Source organism: Aptenodytes forsteri, unplaced genomic scaffold, assembly GCF_000699145.1.
Source record: "Aptenodytes forsteri isolate BGI_AS27 unplaced genomic scaffold, ASM69914v1 Scaffold33, whole genome shotgun sequence".
In the NCBI taxonomy this organism is placed as follows: Eukaryota; Metazoa; Chordata; class Aves; order Sphenisciformes; family Spheniscidae; genus Aptenodytes; species Aptenodytes forsteri.
The window spans coordinates 6,033,462-6,052,403 of NW_008795037.1; the positions used below are offsets into that span (position 1 = coordinate 6,033,462).

The 18,942-nt window shown below is 37.5% G+C and overlaps 1 protein-coding gene across 1 annotated transcript in view; it reads left to right on the forward strand.

The window, feature by feature from the left end:
• SLC6A2 (solute carrier family 6 member 2) overlaps positions 1-18,942 on the forward strand; it is a 79,928-nt gene that overhangs the window by 47,690 nt on the left and 13,296 nt on the right. The window contains exons 5-11 of the mRNA XM_009276731.1: positions 1,017-1,155; positions 2,000-2,134; positions 6,475-6,578; positions 9,185-9,309; positions 10,063-10,175; positions 13,434-13,562; positions 16,266-16,365. Coding sequence (XP_009275006.1) covers positions 1,017-1,155; positions 2,000-2,134; positions 6,475-6,578; positions 9,185-9,309; positions 10,063-10,175; positions 13,434-13,562; positions 16,266-16,365 — 845 coding nt within the window. The remainder of the gene's footprint in view (positions 1-1,016; positions 1,156-1,999; positions 2,135-6,474; positions 6,579-9,184; positions 9,310-10,062; positions 10,176-13,433; positions 13,563-16,265; positions 16,366-18,942) is intronic.

The following is an 18,942-nucleotide window of genomic DNA, read 5'->3' on the forward strand; positions in this document are numbered from 1 at the left end:
TGAGCCAGCATCCTGTAGATCCATATCAGAACAAGGAGTTAGCTCTGCAGTTCTCCTCTAGTACAGGGCTCCAGCCGCAATGCCATTCCTCTTTGCAAATACAGCTTTCAGTAAAGCAAAATATTTCTGCATTTTTTAGATCTGGAAAAGCAGCGAGACACTTCAATAGCATAGAGCTGAGTTAAAGCAAGGGAGATCCACTATAAAATCTCTCCCATAACCCTGCTCCTGTTGCACACAATGTGTTTTGACAACGCTAATTGTAGATATCACCAGTCATGGGGACAAACACTCTTTTCTACACTTCAATCCATTTCATTGTGTAGATCTCAAAAGAATTAGCCTACCCTGGTAAGCAACAGATTTTCCTCTGCTATCACTCCACTATCTCAGTGAACAACGCAGAGTACTATATCCAATTTAAATTTACCAACTGTTGTTTTTCCTATCCAACCACTTTTTTGTAGTCTCACAATAGTCTATTCAAAAAGAAATTGAAAGTAACTTTGGAACTGCCCAAGTTGCAGGAAGCCAGCTGTTTGCTTATCTAGAATCACAAAATAATTTAGGTTGAAAGAGATCTCTGAAGGTCATCTAATACAACTCCTTACCCAAAGCAAGGCTAACTTCAAAAGTAAATCAGTCTGCTCAAGGCCTTTACTGGCCAAGTTTTAAAATCTCCAAGGATGGAGATTCTCTGGGCATCTGTTCAGTATTCAAGCATGAATCAATGAATGACACTTCCAAAATCCCCAAACAATTCCAGTGAAGAAAGTGCTACCATTATGGCACTATGGTGTTAAACAGACACTGATGGGCCAGTGAGAACATAAAGGCATTATGGGAAGAAGCTCAATACATGGCTTCACAAAACAGGATTTCACTAACGGGTAGCAATGTCAGTAGGGCAGCTACTACTGCAGTGCAGCATCCATTTCTGCTGCCCACAGGATGAGATATGTAAAAACCTTTCTCCCCCAGTGACTTCGCTTTGTTTCTGTGTATCTGGTATGTAGGCGAGGAGTTCTGCACCTGCATGAAAGCCGTGGAATCCATGACCTTGGCTTGCCTCGCTGGCAACTTTCCCTCTGCCTCTTGGTGGTGGTAATCATTCTTTTCTTTAGTCTGTGGAAAGGCGTGAAGACTTCAGGAAAGGTAGAGCTAATATTGTCCTTCTATCTCAACTACATTCTTTGTCTCCTTTAAGAAGTCTCCTAATTTTAGAAAGCAAGAGACTAAATCACTGCTTCTGAGGGATCCTCGGGGACCAAACCATGCGAGAGGCCTTCAAATATGTACAGTGGAAATACACAATCCAGATTCAGCCTTTATTTTATTTACAAGTTTTGCTTGTGTGATGTTCCAACTGGAAATTTTATTAGCATATTTTTTTCAATTCAACATTAGTGGTCTCATCCAGAAAATATTCTGAAGGACTTAGATGTCTTAAATTTGCCTCCTATTCTTAGCCAAATGTACTAGTGTTTCGATGGTTTAAGATGCTTTCATTTTATTATATAAAATGCCATGACAAGAGAAATATCTGATGAAAGTAATTTGAAATTACTCTTTGACATCCCTTAGAAAACACCTCAACAGAAATTCTAGTGTTGGATACACCTGAGAGCTTTTTGTACATTTTCATGAAAGTATCACCTAACATCAGACAATGACTGCACTTGTTTAGTAAATGAATATATAGCTGAACTATCAGTAGTCTAACACACACTGGTAACGTATAAGCACTCCAAGTCTTCTGTTTGTCAAAACTGTCTCCTACTGGTATCTGTAAACATACATACGTGCAGAGTCATGATACGTAACAGCCATACATACGTAAAGAGTCATGATACGTAACAGCATTTTCCCAAGACGTCCTCTAAAGAGCGCCTCCATCGAACTGCATGGATAAAACCGAGAAAGTGTCAGCTGTATTTTTCACACATTCTTCAATCTTCTATAATAGCTGATTAACCTTTGGGATCTCTGTTGTCTGCAGGTTGTTTGGATAACAGCCACTTTGCCTTATGTTGTATTATTTGTCTTGTTAATACATGGAATAACCCTGCCTGGTGCATACAATGGAATAAATGCATACCTGCACATAGATTTCAGAAGATTAAAAGAAGCCACAGTAAGTGTACTCTTCTGCTCTCATTCCCTTGTTATTATTAAACCTGTTGCCCCTGTTATTAAAACTGAAAATATTAGAGCTAATTTCTGAAATTATATAGCCACACTTCTGCTTTTGCATAAGCACTAGTCCACTGTCCCTGATAGTCTAAACTTTCCAACACTGTCCATAACAGGACTATCTCAGCCTGAACCCAAACTGTTCTGATCACAAAAAAAACCCTGTACAAGAGCAGTTTCAAGTGTGGCAGTCCCTTAAAGTCCATGCCTTGACTGTGTACCCCGTAAACTACAGTATCCTTTATACACGAAAATTGAGTCATGCAAAAATTTAGTTCTCAAAAGGCTAAGGATTCCCTCAAGAAGAAAATTTTGCTTTTTGAATCACTAGGTTAAACATTAACCTGATAAACAAAAATCCTGGCCTATGAAAACCTTGCTAAACATACTAAGTCAGGACTAACTCGTCTAATCACGGTCCTTCATACAAATGAGATTTTCAATAGTACGGTGTTCTTATCTTACTATTGAAAGTAACGTACATTTCCTTGTATCATTTAACAACGTTGCAAGACATTCTCATTAAATATATCCAAACCAACTCACTTCGTGGAGTACCCTGGAACTAAGAATTATTTCATCCATTGTAAAGCAAGATCTACAAGTATAGTGACTAACTCATGAAATCACCAGCATTTCAGACCTACAAAGAACAATGATCTGGTGACTACAGATAGATCTTACCACTGTGCTATTCTAAAAATGTCATAAATCATTTATAAGACAGTGGTATCTCTGTGGATGGGTCGTGAGGCCATTCAAATGGTTACAAAAAACATTAAATAATTAAAAAGGCAGACAAAGACCTTGAGTGTTAGAATACAGACCTATTTTATATTCTCTTAGCAAAACAATCCTTCCTTGGTTTTGTAATACTAAATTTGGAAACTGGCATTTCTTCAACAACAGAAGTTATCACCAGAACCCAGACCCCATCTCACTCCATTTTGGAATAGTCAAACCGAATTTCAAATATGGGACTTTCATCCACCTTTGTCACCAAGGCGGTAGCCACCTCAGTAGTTCACGTTTATGCATACACATAAATAAAAAGATGCAAGGATGAACAAAGGAGGCGCTGAAATTTTTCTTATATATTTTAAGTGCTGTTTGGAAAAAACCATCACAAATTCAACTAGACGTCTATGGAGCTGTGCCAGCTTGCATCAGTTCAAAATCTAGGCCTCCATAATCATAGCTGCCTTCTGCTTTTGGAAGGATATTCTGTGCACCGCTCTTTCTTGGCTTAATACTTCTGCAGCTGCTATTTGAATGACCCTAAAGTTATTTGTTTCGAAGACTAAATTTTTCAGACAACAAAAAAAAAAGTTGCTCTGGAATAATAAAAGGCTAAAGTTCATTTATAAGGAGAAGTTTTATGAACTGCTTTGTCACATCAGCCTTTCTCCTGCTCAGAGACTGGGACACCTACTGCTGCAATAGGCTCGTGTGTTTAATCTTTGTCCTCAGGCTCCGAAGAATAGACTCCTGCTTCAGTTCTATGTCAATGTGTCCCTGAATCTTTTCAGGGTTTTTTCCTCCCAAATGAAGAATCTAACAAAGAATCATCGTAAGTCACAAACAGTAATGACCTACAGAAGGCTCTGCCAATGCTCTTCTAAAAGACCTTAGAGCATCCTGATCAGCGTCAACATCTGCCTCATTTTATAGGGCCACATACTGCACAGCGCTGAGCAAGCCCTAAGACACCTCAATTTTCAGGGATATTGAATCCACAAAGGGTGTCTCTGTAAAAAGGAGAGAAAGATATTCACCTGAGAACCTCTTAACTAGACCGATGCCTAGCTATGTCCCTTGCTGAAAAATCCAGAAGCTACAAAGCCATAGTACTCATCTCCACTGCACAAATGGATACTTTAAACATCTGTGTAAAACAGCAGCTACACTTCTGGTCTGCTAAAGGAATCGGCGTTAAATATAGAGTTAAATCAGACATGAGAAGACACTCGCTCTTTCATACACCTTAACAAGTTTCCTGAAGTTCAAATAACATCTGGAGGTGCACACAATGTTTCCTCTCCACACAGCACAGTAATTCTTTAAATCCACATACACAAAAGTTATAATGGCATAAACAACCATGAAGAAAGCTGGAAAGATTGATGACTGCCTCCTGTGTAAAATGTTTCTATTTTTTCATTTTTAATGCATATAAAAACAGTATCCTACCATAAAATATATTAGACTACGCATCAACCAGAAGCCATTCAGCTGAAGTGAACAGAGAACATGAGTGTAAACTGCAGAAGAACAAGCCCCACTGTCTGCTTCACATCCTGCTTTGTTACAACAAAAGAAATGGTTTGCATTTAATCTTAGTTGTAATGGAATTTCTGGTTTCTGCTTTTTTTCCCCTTCACCTTGATCTTCTCAATTTGTTTTCTAATCAGCTACTATAAGCCAAGACTCTTACTCAAAAGATACTTAAGCATATGCATAACTCCTTTGGTAGGCAGTAGGTGCTAACCTCTTCTTTGAATCAATAGGACTTAAGCAGATGCTTAATGGTGCTTGAATCATAAGAAAGGGGAAGTATAATGAGTCAACTCCACTGGCAAGACACAAAAGAGCTAGAGAACCACTAAAAACAAGTGCCTTACGGTGGCAGCATGCAGATCTAGTTATAGTTTAAGCAAAATTTATTTTAAAAAAATTTCAGGAACTTCGTTAACAACACAAGTTATGGGAACTTTTAAAAAAAACACGAAAAACTATAGGAGGCTTTACATCCCTCCTTCTGTACTCTTATCCACATAAACACTCTTCAGAGAGTACAACCCTATTTGATCTCAACCTTTGTGTGGAGATAGAACATTAAGATGTAACTGGGTATATAAAAGAAACAAGCAAGGAATTAATTTTACAGGATTGTTTTGCTATTTAGTAAAAGAAATCCATGATACCTGAAAGTCCTCTATGAACTGCAATTTGAGAAAAATCATATCTGCCTATCCACTGGTTTGCAATAAACATATCATAGATTGTTCTTCATATTATCTTTCAAGTAATGAACTCTCAACAGTTCATAAAATTAAGTTTCCCTACAAAACCAGAGTTCAATAAATGGTTCACAGTCTTCAGCAGGCAGTAGTTGAAAGCGTCTATCATCTATGTTGAGAAAAAAATAGATCACTAGCATAAGTGCTTTCATAGATCATGTTTGGATGGGATACGGTGCTCTCTTTCTTTTCACTGGGCCAAATGGGAAAGCTTAGCATTAAAATCCCAACGCAGATGGAGCTCATAAGCTGCTTAGATCTGTTAGAAAGCCACAGCTCAATAGATACATCTGATTTTGTAGACATGGATAGAGGTGAAATCAGTGCTTTTCGTAGTCTTGAGCGCTTGGCAGATTTAATCAAACATTGAAGATCTCATTTTGAGAAATGTTGAGTATTATTCGCTCCATTGACTTCATTACCCTTGTTGAAGATGCTTGTTTAAATATCTCTGTGTAAAAACCAAATAAGTGAAACCCTCATTAACCAGGGTAGACTATTTTCAGGCTTCTGATTCAGGAGACCAGCACTGTGGCATTGTTCCTGACTGCTGTCTGCACATCTTGAGTGGATGTTGGGCTGCAGGGTCACTTTAGAAAATTTTACAACATTAAAAACATGTTTTCCCTAGTGGATGATTCTTAAAGTGACCATGCTGCATCTAAACTGAAAATTAACGACTATCACAGGAATAACTATCTCCAACTAAGTGAGAAAGGTGACAGATAACCTGCATGGTTCTGTTCACAGCATGTCAGTCGTGCTTCAGCTTCTGAAACAAGAAAGCATCACGTAAAGTGCACTAACAGTCCCGTAAAGAAAGCTCTCTTATGGGAAATAAAATGTCCTGTAACTCTTGACCCATTAACTATTTTTACTTTTCTGGTTGTACATTCCAAACTAACTTGGAACAAGAACTATTGGAAGTGTATTTCTGTCACCCAGGAGAAAAATCATGTAATCATTTCAGAACTCAGCAAAAGCTCAGAAGTACAGATCCAAGTGGTACACCCCACCGTGGTAGCAGTGTGCATGCACTGAGAACTTGCCCACTGCTTCGGCCCTTACCATTTCGGGTTAAGCCATTCCAGACCATGACTGTGCTCCATGTGACATCTCATGAGGGCTGAGAAGCACTTACACTCCCATAAGCATGAATGCTGATCATTTTTCAAAAGCCAGTTGTCTTGTACACGCTTGCATTTCCCTGATGCATCTTTTGGACTGAACTGACACTGACAATGTTGGTGTCATTATGCAGGTATGGATTGATGCAGCTACTCAGATATTTTACTCCTTAGGAGCTGGGTTTGGCGTTTTAATTGCATTTGCCAGTTACAATAAGTTTGACAACAACTGTTACAGGTAAGAGCCTCTTCTTTCATTACTGCTTCAGAATGACACTATTTTACTCTAACTGCAGCTGGAATAAGTACTAAGCTATCTTTTTATCTTCAGTCATTTATTAATGATGGTCAGTCTTGTGTGGACATAGCAACCAACCCAAATCTTGAAACACTGTCTTTCTTACTGAAATTTCAGCAGCAGGAACCTGCCAAGATATCTGCTGTACAGCAAAACAGAATGGGATTAGGTTTGGACTTTAGACAGCTGTGTAAACTGTGCTTGTGTTTGCCTTTCAAAAGTACCATTAAGAGCAACAGAGAACATAGGATGAAATCTTATTGGTCCAGGAACTAAAAGCAGAAGGATTCCATTTTCCAGAAGTGTTTCTGTGCTTTGAGATTACATTTCTGATATTTTATGTTGAGCTCCAATTTAGGAATGCACTTTAAATCAAGTCAGTTTCTAAGTGTTCTGCTGAATCACCACCATGGAAATTCAACCAGAACTGCTCTGCACCTTCTGAGAACTTCCAACATTTAGAACTTTTGTTAACATGCCATTTTGGAATGAAAACAAGCATCGCTTTAAAACTTCCCATGAAATATAAATTCAGAAAGTACATGTATTATAAATACATTGTGAACTGAAGGATGGCAAAAAGTTGTTAAAGTGAAAAGGTACAAGAAAATATATAGATTTGAACTGCCTTAAACAGATCGAAAGCCAAAATCATGGAATACTTCCACTGACTTCAGAGAGCTTTGTACTTAACCTAGAGCGATTTTAGGTTGCCAGCTGATTATTTGCAGTAGGTAGTATTACCAGGTTTGAGAACCCTTCAGTTAGAACACTAGCCATAGTAGTCTTCCAAAATAACATTTATCGTCTTCTGCAAATAATTTTGCATTAATCTCATAGCAGCTCCCTATATAACTGTTTTTCTTCTGTATTCTAATTTTGCTCTGAAATGGAAAAAACCCACTTGAAACTAAGAAAACACCACAGACTATATGTGAAATCATATTATTTAGTTCCTAGTTTACTATATTTGTTCAACGTTGCTTCATAAGCCTTGACTTCCCTGTAAGAGTAATCTGTAGTTTCATTAAATACTGTTTTAGTTCTTTTTAATTCTAACCATAAAAGCAAGCTTCAATTCAGTAACATTTACAACACTTAAAATTTCCTTCTTTTGGTCAAATAAGTCCATAATGTGCTGACATATTTTGCTCAAAAGGCTTTCTTGAAACAGAACAAATTGAAAACAGTACTGTTTCCAAATGAAGGCCATGACTCAGCACTAGACTGTCCCATCTATGCTTCAACACACCTTCCTTGAGAGGAATAGTGTCAGTAACGTAAGGTAGGGTAACAATACTGAAAATCAGGGCCAGAAAATAGGAGAATCTGTACTTAAATTATGATCTAGTTTTACATGCAAAATCCTGAGAGCTAGCTCAGCTCAGTTTATGAGGACATAAGCATCACATAATCCAGTTATTGACTAAGCAAAAAGAAGCATTATTCACTTGCATAAAAATGTTTTTGAATTATGGGAAACAAGAAATACTGTTGCCATCTTATCAGTGACAAATACCTAGCAATTTTCTTCTTTAATGACTGAAAAGAATTTGAGTTTATGGGTCCAATCTGGTCTCTCTTGATCCTGCCGCCTTCCCCCAGGAAAACACTTTAAGAATTGCAGGACATAAATCCTTCAGTGTTATCAAAATAAAGTAATATAAGGAAGAGGATGAAGTTTAGTGTATGGCACCTATGTTTTTGGGTAGCGTAACTGATGAAAGGAAATCATACCTACTTTCTGCTTATTAAAGCACTGTTTGGCATTACTGATGTTCACAGAGCCATGTCCTCTATTCTAAAGGTCATATGCAGCAAAAGATTACATACAAGACACTGTGCAGATTAGGTAGACATTTAAAGACATATGGTCTACTTATCTTCAAGCTAGGTTTGGTAATAGGGGTTATTAATACCTAGGAAAGCTCATACGTCTATCATAATACCATGGCAGATTGATTAAAAACCACAACTTTGTACAATCATTACTATATGATGCACAGTATATAATATTTAACCTTTAAACTAAACTCATTATTGTAACAATCTGATCAACAAGAGTTGTATTTTTTTCAGAAAAGCCTAGCCAACTTCACAGATGAAGGGACCTCATTACAGATTAAGGATGGTTATCCAGTGCCACCTGAATGGCAGCACAGTTTGCTAAAAATGCACTGAAAATACTCCTGAATATCTGCTCACGTGAATTGATGAATAGTAAGGCTCTTCCACTTCAGGCCACTCTCTTGCTACGCTACAGCGACCAGCTAGGATGATGACATTACTCTTTAATATCTTTAATATTTAATATAGCTTTGTTGATTTTTTTTTTTTTGAACGGAACTCATTTTTAAATCAAAATAGTAAACAGAAGTAGGTCATTTCCTAGCATAGTATGCTGATATGAGCTTTTGATCATCAGGATAATTGCACAATTAGCATTTTCTCAAGAATCTTCCTATCGCTATAAGACAATTCCCATCTTGTTCTTAAAATGTTTGTGGGGTTTTTTTTCACTGGGCTGTTCTTCTCTCCATCATTAGGGATGCTTTGCTGACTAGTACCATTAACTGTGTCACAAGCTTCATCTCAGGATTCGCAATCTTCTCCATATTGGGCTACATGGCTCATGAGCACAAAGTTAAAATTGAGGATGTAGCCACTGAAGGTAGGAAGTTAATTTTATACTAGTTTTACCACTTTTTGTCCACCATTTCTTTGCAAATGTGTTTATATTTGTTTCAAACAAGTATGTGAAAATCTCATGGAAGTGACCTGAATTAAATTACTTGGAACTAAAACTCTGTGTGTACATGCCTTGCTGAAATGTGAACTCTAAATGGTATTGATTCATCTCACCTCTACTGAATTGAGGTTCCCCGACATCCTGCCCCTCATAATTTCAGCCTGTGCAACAAACAGGCATTTACCACTGCAGAGTATCTTGCAAAAGTATTGCTGTTCAGTGCCATAGGTTACTGTTTTGGATGATTCTGGTAGGTTTAGCTGTAGAGTCCTTTCACTGGTAACAGGCCACCCATGATTTCAGTTCCTGTATCTCTCATCACGTCTGAGAGTTCTCCTGCCAAAGAGTGGAGTCCACATTCACAGGGTTCCTTCTCTACTACATAGTTGAAAAACAGGTAGTAAGGTTGTGAATCCCATAAAAGATTATTAGAAGTGGAAAAGAATGGGATAGAGTTGTTTTTTTAATATAAAACTGTCATGAGTACATTGTTAAAGTATTTTGGATATATTTTTGGTATAATGCAAATTTTGTTTTAACAGCTACTCAGAGTGTGATGTGGACTGATGTAAATGCCAACTTAGTCATAATTTATCTTATTAAAATGAACACTTTTGTGAAGGTAAGAAACATCATTTAATAATACTTCTTTTTTCTTTTTCTTTTTTATTTCAGGAGCTGGTTTAGTTTTCATCCTGTATCCAGAGGCAATTTCAACTCTTTCAGGATCTACGTTTTGGGCTGTGGTATTCTTCATCATGCTCCTTACTCTCGGCATCGACAGTTCTGTGAGTATTTTTTTGCTTCTAGCCTTGACATTTTTCCTTTACTGTTATATTCTGTAACTGGAGAGGTATCAACCTTAAACAGGGGCTTTATTACATTTCAAATAAACATTCTGTATATTCCCTGAATCTGTGTTCACAGTCACAGCCAACATACCAATACTATTACTCCTGGCAATATATTCAAAGACTTAAAATATTGTAAGAGGTTTAGGAAAAGATCAGATCTTTTACAAGCCAACAAATAATTACTCCCTGCTGCTTTTTTATAACCTTACAGAGAGGTTGTTCATCAACAATTATTACTATTTAAAGGTACAACCCAACATCACTGCTATGAACTATTACTACTATGAACCTGCAATAAGGTTTTGGAACCCTACTGGCAAAACACAAGCCACAGTAAGACACTGAGTAGAGTGTTTTCTAGAAGAGATTTTTACGTGCTGAAATTCATTAATCTGCTCAAGATATACTATGTCTGAAAGTACTCTGATTTTTTCCTACAAGCACCAATACAGAATTTCCTGTAAATTTAATCAGGATTTAAAAATCACACCAGAATATTTCCATAGTTTTCATTTTACTACTGTCTTACTGTATAACGTCTAGTCTAATGAATGTGTTTGCTCCTTCCATAATGTGATGACTTTTACTCTACCACGATATTCAGGATCATAAAAACTTCAGCCCAGAAAATATCCCAAGTCCCCTAACAAATTTTGTACTGCTTTGTTCTTGCCAGAGAGGCATCAAGACATCCTGTTATATTTAGCTTAAAGGTTTATTAATTTCTGGGAAAAAAACAAACAGGGTCTTTAACTAATAGTGAACCATGAACAAACATTCATCATTTTTAGTAGGGTAGGGGTTTCTTACTATTCTAAAGCATAGAAGTCTCTTGTAGTTCTGAATGTACAGAGCTGATCTAGGAATTTCTTGCTGGAAATGGCAAAAAACAATGTTTCCATTGCTTACAACTTCAGAAAACTTCATTCATTTTCAAGGACAAGAAAGGGAAAGAATGAACTGACATGGAGGAAAGCAAAACTAAGAAAAATGAGGTTGCAGCAGGAAGCTTTAGTAACAACTGGCAAAGAGCCGAATGAGATCTTGTGGAGTGATGTCTGATCTGTAAAGGTCAGATTCAGGCCTAAACGTTTCCAAAGTGTTTGGATTTTTGGATTCCCACTCAGGTTCAATGAAGTTTGTCTTTATACACTACGCTCTGGATCCTTATTCAAAAGTTTGAGGCAAGATTATATCTGGGTTTGTAGCTTGGCTATTTTTCAACTGTAAGCAAACATGAAGCATGGAAAGGAAGGGTTTAGCACAGTGGAAGGGCATGAGTGACCAGTAGGAACAGGGAAGAATTAAGAAGAAGAAAATACATGCTCAGAAGTGTTTAGATCTAAAACAGTTAACTTTGCAACAGCAGTAAATTTAAGGCAATGTAAAGAAACATTTGGGTGACAAAGACACAGGGCTTTAGATTGCAGAACATACTTTTCCTACAAGTGGAGAAAGCTCTTTCTTGTGGAGCTAATTAAAATACTATGAACTGATAAACTGTGGCCAAGTTTAGCTGTTTCTTTCTAAAAGGGGAGGCATTTGCTTGTTCATGTTTTGTTCAGGATTTTGCATCATTTACCTAAGACAACTCAGGTCATGCAGTATTTTTTATGGTGGTCTTCTCAACTCTCCCCCCACATTTGACTAATCAAGTCCCTGAAGGGAAAATTAAATTTTTTAAAGCTAAAAGCTTTAGCTTTTTTTTTTAGCTTTAAAGCTAAAAAGAAAAATCAAATAACCCCGAAGCTAAAGAGGAATAATTATATATGAATAGTTTTATTCATGCATATAAGCCTGCACTGGCACAGAAATACAGACATCTGTACAAAAATGGAACTGTCAAAATGTTTAAGCAAAGAGAAATCTGATCATGCAAGTTTAAGCAAGCAACAATGAAAAGGACAGAAAATGGAACAAATGTTCACAAACATTTTTTGGAGTAGGTATCTAGCTTGGCATAGGGAATTAACAAGGGGAATAAATAGTGATACATTAAGAAGTGGTCCTTAGCCAAAATAATCCAAGCTGTCTCTTTCCATTTTCAAATTCTCCAAGACCATTTAAGTGCCAACACGGTAACAACTTCTGAGAATATCAAATATTAACCCATCTTAACTGCAGGGCACTCACTGATGACCCCCCAGACATTAGGAAATACAAGCCTAAACTAGGTTTTGGGACATTTTACTTGTGAACTTTAGTTACCTTTAAAAAAAAAAAAAAAAGGCCCCCTGCCCCCTGCCCCCAGCAATTTGGCTCTAGACAGGAATCATTCAAATTCTAGAGAGATAATTCTCCGCTACTGATTTCAGCCAGAGATGTTGGTTTCATCAAATTCTTATAGGAAAGGTACAGGATATGTCAGCACCTGCTAACCAAATATTGTATTGCACCAAGCACTCCAGGTCTTGCCATGGTCTTTCCGCATCAGAAAAAGCATGGAATCCAGCCTATCTAAAACATTAAATAAGTTTATTATGACAGGAGACTGGAATTCCTTTTCACAACTTCTTGGTGGAAGGGGAGAGAATGCTTTCATTGGCGGAAAGAAACTAAAATTCCTAACAACCTACTTAACCAGGCAATTTCAGTGATAACTTGGAATGTACCTTTCCTATATTGCAAAACAATGGCTAATGTTCAGCATTTACTCCTAGAAAACAAAGTAAAATTCTCCGATATTGTCAACAAAAAAAAAATTACATCAAGCTTCCTATGTAGTGATTCTTCCAGGTCTGTGAAGATTTTTGTCAAACTGGATTTGGTTAATCAACGGCTAAACTGAATCTTTGTTCAGTACATTTCCCCTAGGTGCTTGTTGTGTCTGTCTTTATATTAGAAATCTCTTAAGGAGTTTGGTTACTTAAGCTACCAGCTTTTTCCCCAAAGTATATTAACACGTATATTATTTTTCCCAAGTACTGTCTACTTACTATCCTGGTGAGTCAGCAAAGGGTCTGCAGAGGATATGGCTATCAAGCCACCAACCATGGGACTTGATATCCAGTTCCCTGACTCAGTTCTCTACCACGAGAAAATAAATTATACCTCAGAATGCCAGTGATTTACAGCTGAAATGTCAGAAATCGTACAGTGGTTGGGAATTAATTATACAAGCTCCTTTACATTTGACTCGTATTTAGAACAGTCAGTAGTGTTTAACCAGAGCTCTTGCCTTCCCTTCCTCAGATGGGCGGAATGGAGGCTGTCATTACTGGCTTGGCAGATGATTTCCAAATTCTGAAGCAGCATAGAAAGCTCTTCACCTTCGGTGTTTCTTTTGGCACTTTCCTACTTGCCCTTTTGTGCATCACCAATGTAAGTACAACAAAAGTTTCCATCAACAAGTTACCTTAAAAATGCACTTAACCTCATCAGATAGAAATATGAATAGGTGACTACTTTTATTTTACATTTTAATTCTTAAACAATATGGTCAGAACATTACTTTTAGTCTCATCTACATGAAGCTTCTCTGCTTTTTTGCACAAGATCATTAGCTATCAACTGAACCTACAAGTCTTTGTTCCAAAGAACTGTCTATTCTACTGTTGGTCTTGTTTGGTTTTGTGTGTTTGGTTGTTTTTTTTTTTTAAATCACATTAAATGGAACTGTGTTGAGTGCTTATTCCTGTGTGAGGATTTCAAGTGACCAGACCCTTAGTCATCTGGATATTCTCATCTTGAAGCAAATAAGAAGCATTCACTTCTTGTGAAAGGAGTTTAGAATAATGATCTCCTCTCCCCGATGTGTTTCTTAATGTTCCTTCATGTACCTAGATCTTCTCTCTTACTCTTAACACCATAAAAAGCACACAGATAGCTTATCCTGAACATCTAGTAACCTGTATTTATCACTACCATCATCCTGCATAATTTGCCTCACCAGGCTTTTGAAAATTAATTAAAGGTTGGAGAAAACTTTTTTTTTTTGACAAAAAAAAAAAAAAACCAAAAGCCCTGCAAGCAAAGATGCCAAGTGTCAGAAAACAACTGAAACTTGAGGTAGCCACCATGAAAGTAGATGTACTGAACCTCTCCCCTTCTCTAGAAACGGTTTCCAGATCTATTATTAAGATTACTGAAACAGCATAAGCTTATCAACAAAGCTCTTTTTACACTAAAAGAATACCCCAATATTTTTACTCTAGTTTCCTCAAACTGGAAAACATTTGAGACACTACAAATAGATATATCATTTAGAACACCTATCCTTTTAATACCATGCTATCTCCATTGTTACCTAAAGAATTGAACATGCTCCTTCCTTATTCAAAGTTTCAACTGGAATAAAATTTCCTGAAGCTCAAGATCAGAACGAACTTGGTGGTTAAGAACCTGAACAGGTGCCAGTGGGTGCAATTCCACTGCCTTCGAGTGAACTAAAGCAGTTCAAGATAACAACCTAGCTCTAGCTTTTAAATAACGTCATCTGTTTAGGCTTAAGTTCATCCCACCAGCTGGAACACACAAAACTGCCCAGACTTGTCCAAATGTATTGGTTCACATAACTGAAGAAGAACATTTCTCATGTGTACAAAATACAAAGAAAATCCCTTGTGATACCATCACATTACATTAATCTGTTTGATTTTGTGCTCTGAAACTTTAAGGCTGTATTTTCAAAACATGTTTCTTACAAAACCATATTTGTCATTCACTTTACTAAGTTTGATAGCAAAGGCATTCATTTAGAGCAGGTGTAGAGCAAAAACAAGAGGTCAAACTCAAATGTCATTCAATAAGCAACATTTTCTTTCTAAGACAACAACCAAAGTTCATTCAGCTTCCGGAAAAGTCCCCACAGAATTAAAAACCTAGACAAGGCCTAAGTACTGTTCTCTCTATTTTTGTAAATATGCACAGCTGTTTCAGAAAACCATCTTTTTATAAGAAAAAAGAAAACTGATTGATTGCAGAGATTAAAATCACCTAGATATCTAACTAGTACAAGTGAGATTTATACCATTGCTAAAAACATGCAAAATAATTCCTTTGTTCCTCCCCTTCTGAACAGGCATAGTCAGATTAAGTGTGGTTGTAAAAAAAGATTATAATGAAAATCTACTGCAACTGCAAATATTTCAGTTGTTTACATGTGACAAAGAATGTCCTGAAACACATTATTCAGGTTAATTTTGAAACAAGTAAACATACCATGGTCTTCCATTCCTTGTTAGCCCGAACTAAATAAAATGAGCAGTAATTTACACAAATTCATACCACATTGTAAAATGAGGCAAAAAGTAGTCAAATTGCAGCTAAAAAAATATCAGTGAAACAAGACTTTAGTAAATGCATTTACAGTTCTCAGTCATGAACCACTGAAGAACAGAAACGTGCTGTTGGGAAGGAAGATGATCTGGTTTGCTCTCTCCACTGAGCAAAGGCTTGCTAATACCACAGCAAAGAAACTAAAGAGGGCAAAGCTGCTTCCATGTTGGGCTGGTAACAGAGACTTAACATGCAACTGCTCCCTTTGCAGGAACATTGGAAAAGAGAGATGCAGGCACTCTGGGAAAAGGAAACATCAGTCTAAGACTGCAGATCCACTGGAGTACAGAATAATTGGCCTTAGGAACAAACTGGGTGATAATGGCTTGTGGAAACTCTGGTAGCGCTCCATTCCTGCCAATAATTTAGGAAGATCTTCATCAACTGCTGTAGACAGGCCCTGCCCTACAGGCTGCTGAGCATTCCCCCCAACAGCCAGTGCCTTCAACTTCCACTGAAAACACCAAGTGCCAACAGCACTCGTTAATCATGCTAAGCTGAGGCTTCTGTTTCCCAGTTCAGTGAGGACATAGGTGAAAGGAAGCCTGTTCTAAAGAGTTGCAAGTCTGATTCCACTATTTTGTATGTAAACATGAACCTGTGTCTGCAGCATCAGCTCCATATTAAAATACTAGGGTTAAGATAAAGTTTCAAGTAAAGCAGATTTCTGTTAATTAGATACGAAACTACTGAGATTGTTCTATTTGTAACTTCGTTTTGTTGCATCTTTCAACTCCTCAATCCTAGGGTGGAATTTATGTGCTCACACTCCTGGACACATTTGCAGCTGGGACTTCGATATTGTTTGCTGTTCTAATGGAGGCAATTGGAGTTTCCTGGTTTTATGGTAAGCACTTCATTTTGTACCTGCAAAATCTTTTCTAAAATTCCAAATGCTCATGACAGGCTTACATGTTGTTTTAAGGGAAAACAGCACAGCCTTGTACACATGAAGCCATGACAAGCCAGGTTTCATACAGTGATTTTTCATCTGATTTATGAATAGTGACAGGAATGCAGACATTCAGTGGGCCAAACTTTGAAACCCTGCACAAAGCCAAGGAAAACAGTAGAAATGTTTGAATATTTGAGTATATATATAGCCTGCTAAACCTCCAGTTATAAAGTTATGAGAGAGTATCTGGTCTGTGGGTGTTCTCCCCATCCCTAATTCAGCATTTAATAGATGAGGTAGTTTTAAATATCTGAAGTCAGCGTTTCAAACATTACCTTTTTCCCCTACGCCCCCAACCTAGAGGAGTACTTTTTATGCTCTATCACTGACCCAGAGATCAAAATTTCCCCTATCATATAAGGAAGGTAGGGCAATTCATAGCCTCAAGCTTATTCACTGGAAAAGATGCCACCTCCAGAAGAGCAGCAATTACAAAGTGCTGTTAAGTCACCAAATCAAGCAGAAAAAAACAAGTCATCATTTAATCTGAATTAGGCATATCTTGCTAAAGAAACAGTGAAAGTGATTTTTCCTTTCTTTTGGGGAGAATGCCATCAGTTCTTTATCTTGTCACAGACAGAGTTAGTAAAATTATGAGGACCCCAAAAAGAATATCTCATTTTCTCCAAGTAAAGCAATAGGATTCTGCATCTTAGGTCTTATACAAGTCATCGCACTGCAACAGTCCAAACTATCAGTTATATCTGAAATTGCTTGCTGCTAGATTAATCAAGTTTCTTGAGCTCTTGTTTTTCTTCCTCATCTCCTCTTAATTCTCATGTCATACTTTCTGGCTGGTCACAACTCTTTTCGTTATTACCAGGTTTCAATGTCACAGCAGCCTGCAAATCTTCTTCCCATTGAAATCTGTATTGAACTAGCTGCCCTGATTCCCAGTAAGATTGTTCTTCCCCTGAAAGTCACCTTCATTTCTACTCAGAGATAGTGTTTATAGTTAACGTATGTTTCAAAAGGTTCTTAGACACTATCATTCTTACCGCCATTTACCTCCCTCAGTCATGCTGCGCCACCATATTCTTCTAGTCAAACTCTCGCTTGCAGTTAAAAACTGTTGATGAGTGAATGAGGTGAAAGAACGGCATTCATGCATAAAGCTGTTCAATCTACTAAAGAAATAGTTTTTAGCTTTAATATACTAATTCTGTCACCCAACATCAGCATGGAGCTAGCAGCTCATATGCTGTTCTCTCAAGATAGTGGAGGCACTAGATTTCGCAGACAACTGTCTTTAATACCCGTAAAAGAGCTGAATGCAGAAGAGTGATCATAGCTTAGTTTGGAAGCAGAGGCATAAAAATATTCTTCAGTTAGTAAGGGCAAGTTATTATCTGCTGCTACTAAAATAGGATTTACTGCACTTTACAATAGCTAGGCTTTGTATGTGGTTCACAGACTAAGCCAAGGTTAGTCAAATTTTGTTTATTTGTTGCACCTTCTGTCCTTCATCATACTTTCCTTTCTCCCTCCTGCCTCCCCATAACTGGGAAAATATCTACTCATTTGTCTTAAGCAGCTGACAGATGTTTTTACTGACACAGCATGACCTGTTGCTTTATAAAGAACTTATTACAGCCCCGGGTGCTATTTAAACTGATTAAATCTGGCATGGTCTTGTCTACCTCTTTTTTTCTGATAGACCCCGGTTGCCTTAATGGCCCAGTTGAATATTGAGTCAGCCTGAAGGCAAGCATTGACATTTTGGCACAGACCAAAAAGGTGGAAATTTAGTTCAAATTATACCTATGACCACTTACTTCACTTACTGTGAAGTTTCTTCTTGCAAAGGCCACCTGTATGTGTAAGACAAGGGAGAGCTAGTTTGTTTTACTACGCAGATGTATTTTAGCTATGACTGCTAGCTTGTTACCATTTTTCCTCTTGTGCAACCCTGATATCATCCCTCTGACGAATATTCTAAGAAAAGCCAGACACCTCTCCCACTGACACAAAACTGCTCTTCTGTTTCAGTCGCGGGAAAATCTCTGCTCAGTCAGATTTTAATGTGAATATCCCCCTGAATTACTAGAATAAGCTCAGTATGAGCTAGCAATGATCTTCATCCTCACCTGTAATCTCATTGCTTTCATTTACTTAAATCATTCCAAAAAAAGATCCCTTAGACTGAAATTTCAGACCAAAAGGGGCATTGATTTGAAAAAAAATCTAAGGTCGACTGTTTGATTTTGCAAAAGGGAAAGAAATTAACCAAGTACTGACTGCTGGAACTCATCTTTGCTCACAGATGCTTTTGTATGGATGTGTGCCTGGCATGAGAGACAAAGTATGAATGCACACATTTCCACAGAATGTAAATACAAATGGGGCAAACCAACTTGGAGAGCTTACTGCACTGCCATGGTGGGGAAATGTTTCCTACTGTTGTTCTGCTTGCTTTTACACTAGCACAGCTGCCTTTCTTTGGGAATGGTACTGGTATGGCTTACTCCC